This window comes from Engraulis encrasicolus, chromosome 12, assembly GCF_034702125.1.
Source record: "Engraulis encrasicolus isolate BLACKSEA-1 chromosome 12, IST_EnEncr_1.0, whole genome shotgun sequence".
Classification (NCBI taxonomy): domain Eukaryota; kingdom Metazoa; phylum Chordata; class Actinopteri; order Clupeiformes; family Engraulidae; genus Engraulis; species Engraulis encrasicolus.
Genome location: NC_085868.1, coordinates 4712175 through 4717539, shown reverse-complemented (window position 1 = coordinate 4717539; position 5365 = coordinate 4712175). Strand labels below are relative to the sequence as shown.

General features: G+C 45.6%; 1 protein-coding gene across 1 annotated transcript in view; it reads right to left on the bottom strand.

The window, feature by feature from the left end:
• Positions 1–735, bottom strand: part of LOC134460221 (L-rhamnose-binding lectin CSL1-like) — a 14559-nt gene extending 13824 nt beyond the window's left edge. The window contains exon 1 of the mRNA XM_063212673.1: positions 623–735. Within this exon, the coding sequence (XP_063068743.1) occupies positions 623–653 (31 nt within the window). The 5' untranslated portion in view covers positions 654–735. The remainder of the gene's footprint in view (positions 1–622) is intronic.
• Positions 736–5365: the final 4630 nt, after the last annotated feature.

Genomic DNA, 5365 nt, shown 5'->3' with positions numbered 1-5365 from the left:
CTGCTCACACTGCACGATGGAATTTCACTATTTAAAAGTTCACATCTCACGACTCACGCCCTCACACTATACGAGCCGACAGTCGGATGTGAGCCAAATGCTCACTGCGCGATGCGACAGGCATGTTTCCCCGGTATGCAGAGGAGGGAACATGCGCACCTGAGGTGGAGATGGGGTCGCGCTCAACAGCAAATCGCACGGCCCTATTCATTTGTGCATGTGAGGTGTCAAATCGGGTTGTAGCACTGCTTTAACTGTGCGATTTACGCACAAGCCACGACCTGGATATCAAACAGTTTTGATTTTCTTGCGACCCCGCGATTGCACTATCGTGAGGCGAAATCGCTTGTCGTTACCCCATGTACACTGCACGATGCGAGACTCACGATTGACCTGCGATTGAGCAAGAAATCGGCCCGACTCCCAAAAAGTTGCGCGAGTGCCAAATCGCGGTAAAATCGGGGCAAAAGTTGCACAGTGTAAGCCCAGCTTAAATGCCATTTCACCCTGTCTACACTTGACCCTAGGTACAACCAGTATGGGAGATTCTGAAGACCTAAGACATGTATTAGGATGATATTGCTCAACGATTCTCTCCTCTATTCCACCGTGATGTGCTTACCTGAGAGAAGTAGTAGCTTTGTTGTTGCCATGGTCTCCCAAGACTCTCCCCCGCACACACCCGGCCTGCTCAGCTCACAAAATTAGGACTCGCTCTCTCTCACACGCACACACACACACTCACTCCCTCACACATTCTCTCCTGGTGCCTTCATATACTCCACAGTAGGAGGAAGTGGCAAGCCGTACATTCCTACTGATGACCTGTTGGATTGTGTGTGTGTGTGTGTGTGTGTGTGTGTGTGTGTGTGTGTGTGTGTGTGTGTGTGTGTGTGTGTGTGTGTGTGTGTGTGTGTGTGTGTGTGTTTCGAAGTTCTCAGATTTATATCTGTACCAGTGAGATATGTGCCATGTCAGTGGTGACTGGTGGTGACAGTAGCAGTCTTGATGACGGCGCATATGGACCTGTGCTTTGTTGACACATGGGTGGTTGACGTTTAAGGGCGTAACGCAAAAAAAACAAAAGTTTTTCCAATTTCTGAGAAAAATGATGGAGAAAAATGGAAAAGAAATAGAAAAAATAAAGCACTTAGTGGTCCGTGGAATTTCGCCTTATTTTTGCCATTTTTGGGAAAATGTGTCCTGCACCAACACATTTCATAGGCATGTCACACCGCAGGAAAATGAAGTCACATCACAGGAAATGTACTGCATTATGGCCATTTTAATCCTTTTGTAAACATGACTGACATCTGAGCTCCTGCTAACTTGATAATGATATTGTGTTTAATCTTAATATGTGTATTTCATTTATAAAAAATATATATGAAGAGTTCAGATGCAAAACCCTCTAACTCCATTTCTGAAGACCTGTACTTCAGTATGTTTAGAGAACCCTGTTGATGGTTTGGTTTACATTCATGTACTTGATAATACATATAAATAGTTATATTACATAAATAAAATAAAAAAATATGCAATTTTGATAGCTTTGTATTAAATAAAAATAAATTAAGATTATTTTCTTAAATGGCACTTAGGGGGTTTTGCATCTGAACTCTTCATATTTTCCTTCTATAAGAGCAGTCACACTACAGGACACCATAAAATGAACCTAAGCATTGCGTGACAGAAACATTGCAATATGAAGACATATTTCGAGGTTAATAGTCACCATAAACTTCCACAGCACTCTCCAATAACTGAGGTACGGACTGGTTAGGAGCCAGTCTTTAAGACCCTTAAAGTTGGCCTTGCAGCTGCCCATTCACAAACATTGACATATATTGACATTGAAATCAGCAGATAGTTCAGTAGCAGTGGTGGTGATGGTGGTGACAGTGGCAGTAACAGAGGCAGTCGTGGTCGTAACAGTGACAAGCGTGTGTGTGTGTGTGTGTGTGTGTGTGTGTGTGTGTGTGTGTGTGTGTGTGTGTGTGTGTGTGTGTGTGTGTGTGCGTGTGTGTGCGTGTGTGTGTGCGTGTATGTGTATGTGTGGTGTTTTGTTTGGTGGACCATAGAGATGTAAAAAGTCAAAATTGGTACCCTCGTTAACGCCCCCTCCAGTGAGCCGCCTCCTACTATGGCCCCTCCACCAATAAAAATCACCAACTCAGCAAAAAAAACCCATCATAACAGCTGATGAAACAGCTAATATCATGTTAGTAACACAATAGAGTGGTGGTAAGAGAACTGAAATCACATGATAATAGCAACATTTGCCAATGACGTTGGGGGCGGGACTTTGTATTAGCACCGCTGCGTGCCAGCCCGGCCAATTGGTCAGTCGTACCACCCCTATTACTCCACTGTGCTTATTTATGATTTCATTTTGTAGGCAGAAACTGCTCAACACTGCACATAATACTGTGACTAGTGACAAGAACACAGGCCACATGTGTCTCAGAACGAAGCTGACAAACAAACATATACTGACACACACACAAGTACACACTCATAGAGAGATAGGGTCCACCCATAGGGAAAGAAAGCTCAATCCCTTATCAGATATAGAATTGAATACAATGCATTTGTGTGTGAGTGTGTGTGTGTGCGTCTGTGTGTGTGTGCGTCTGTGTCTGTGTGAGTGTAATAATGTGTAAGTGTGTGTGCACGCATGTCTGTGTTTGTGTGTTTGTGCGTGGCTGATGCAGAGATCTGTAAGCGAAGGGGATTATGATGGGCAAGGGGCTTTTATTTAGATAAATGTGTCTGAATTTGTATCTCTATGCAAGTATATAGCCGTGTGTGTATGTGTGTGTGTGGGCAGAGAGGACTCATATGTGTGTGTGTGTATGTATGTATTTATATTTTATTTATGTTGCAGGGCAATGACAAAGCAATATGATTAGACTGTGTGTGTGTGTGTGTGTGTGTGTGTGTGTGTGTGTGTGTGTGTGTGTGTGTGTGTGTGTGTGTGTGTGTGTGTGTGTGTGTGTGTGTGTGTGTGTGTGTGTGTGTGTGTGTGTGTGTGTGTGTCAAAGTAATATTATTAGGCTGAAATGGGGACCATAAGGCAGCAGTCTGGCTGGAGATGGAAACGCGGCTCTGAGGTATGGAACCCCTAAATTAAACACACACCCGCACAGTCACACACACACACACACACAGAGTTGCACGCACGTGCGCGCGCACACACACACACACACACACAGTGCTCATGTATGAAAGCCTAAATCATATGTAATTTCATTTATTTTATTGATGTTGAACCATGGCACCAACTTGCCATTCCTCAAGTACGGACAAAGACACTCAAGCACATGTGCACGGCACACATGCACACAGACACAGCACAGCACACATACACACGCAAACAGACTCTCGCTCACGCACACTTGAACACGCACATGCACACTCATAAGTACACCGCTCATACACTCATGAACACACACATGCACCTGCACACACACACACATGACTTTGTTATGACCATTAGCTTTTGCCCAAGGGGGCAACCGAGAGGGGGGGCATCATCGCGAAACCCCAGCCCCGATGACATTGTGAAAATAATAGCAACAACAACAACAATAGCCTAATAATAATATGGCACATCTGCTTTTATTTTTGTGGTACTCAGAGACGCTAGGCAATTAGAGCTATTAATATGCTATTTGCGTGCTATCATTACAGTATTGAAATAATAACATGGTGTTTTCTGTATTTATCGGAGGGGGGGGGGGGGGTTGAGGGGTGCAGATGGGGTGTTGCCCGGAGTGTCAGTCATTGTAGGATTGTCAATGTGTATATTGTTACTTCAGTATGACTTTGCTGAGGTTAGGAGTGGGCAGCTGAGATCCTGGGGCTTCGTCCCAATTTAAACTGTCTTCGAACAGTGAGGACAAAGTTAAGAGTAAAAAATAAAACCTAGTCACCTCTACTGAAACATTTTAATTAACTCTGTCTCTGTCTTTTTGCCTGTCTGTCCTTCTGTCTGTCAGTCTCTGTTCTCTCTTGCTATTTATTCACACACACACACACACACAGACACACACACAGACACACACACACACACACACACACACACACACACACACACACACACACACACACACACACACACACACACACACACACACACACACACACACACACACACACACACACCTTATCTCTCAGGGCATCAGGAATGTTAAGTCCCGTTTTCACTTCTGCATTCCACTGTGGACAACACATATCTCTACAGTGTAGTCTCTCTCTCTCTCTCTCTCTCTCTCTCTCTCTCTCTCTCTCTCTCTCTCTCTCTCTCTCTCTCTCTCTCTCTCTCTGAATATGTATTCTAAGTAGTAAGCACTGGCTAACTGAAAGTGCCAGTGTCAAGTACGAGACGGAGGAACCAGGTGCCTTCGAACCCAGAAGGGTGTTTATTGAATTAGGGAAAAGGGGAGTGGGATAGGAGAAGAGTTCCGGCTTCTGGGCTTCTGGGGGTTACCAGTGTTGCAGGGGTCACCAGGGTTTCGGGGTTTGCAGGGGTCACCAGGGGTCCGGGATTCCAGGGGTCCCAAGTGCTGTGTGTGTGTGTGCCTCCCCAGGAAACTGAGCAGCGAACACGGGAGCTGGAGAGTCTGGGAGTCCTGGGGAAAACACACACACAACAGCAGGTGAAAACCAGGCAGTGGCACAGTTCAGGGCAAATCCAAGTCGAAAGTGTTAAGCAGAAGGCAGGTCAAAATTACCGGGGCAGAGGAGAGATCAGAGTCGAAGTCAAAGGCGGGTCGGGTTTCCGGGGTTGGAGAACAGAGCAGAGATCCGGCAGGTCCAGGTACGGGAGTCAGAGAAAGCAGGAGCAGACTGGAAACACGAGTGAGCTTGCAGACGATCTGACAAGAAATGATGGAAAAACAGGGCTTTATATACTGAGCATGGTTACTGGCAAATGCAGTGCAGCTGGAGAGTAAACGAGGCTAGATGAGACAGAGCAGAGTGGAGACAGGTGAAGGTGATTAGGCAGAGTGGTGAGCAGGTGACAGGTGGAGCAATCAGAGAGAGTGGAGAGCAAGGTGACAGATGATTAGAACCAATTGAGTGTAGTTACCAGGCAGGCAGAGGGAATGCATGACAGCCAGAGTCAAAGTCGATGTAAGAGGGTGGCTGGCTATTGAGATGAATAAGTACATCAGACTGTAAACTAAAATTAATTTCTTGGCTTATTTTATGGAGGAATAATAAGGGCCATTATGGCCTGTGGGCCAGTTAATAGCTGACCGGCTGCTGTTGTGACTGCCACTGCCAATTATGCCTCAGATTTCAGCTGCTATGCAGTACGACTTAGCAGCCTGATCTTTCGGAATTCCGTGGAGTGGAC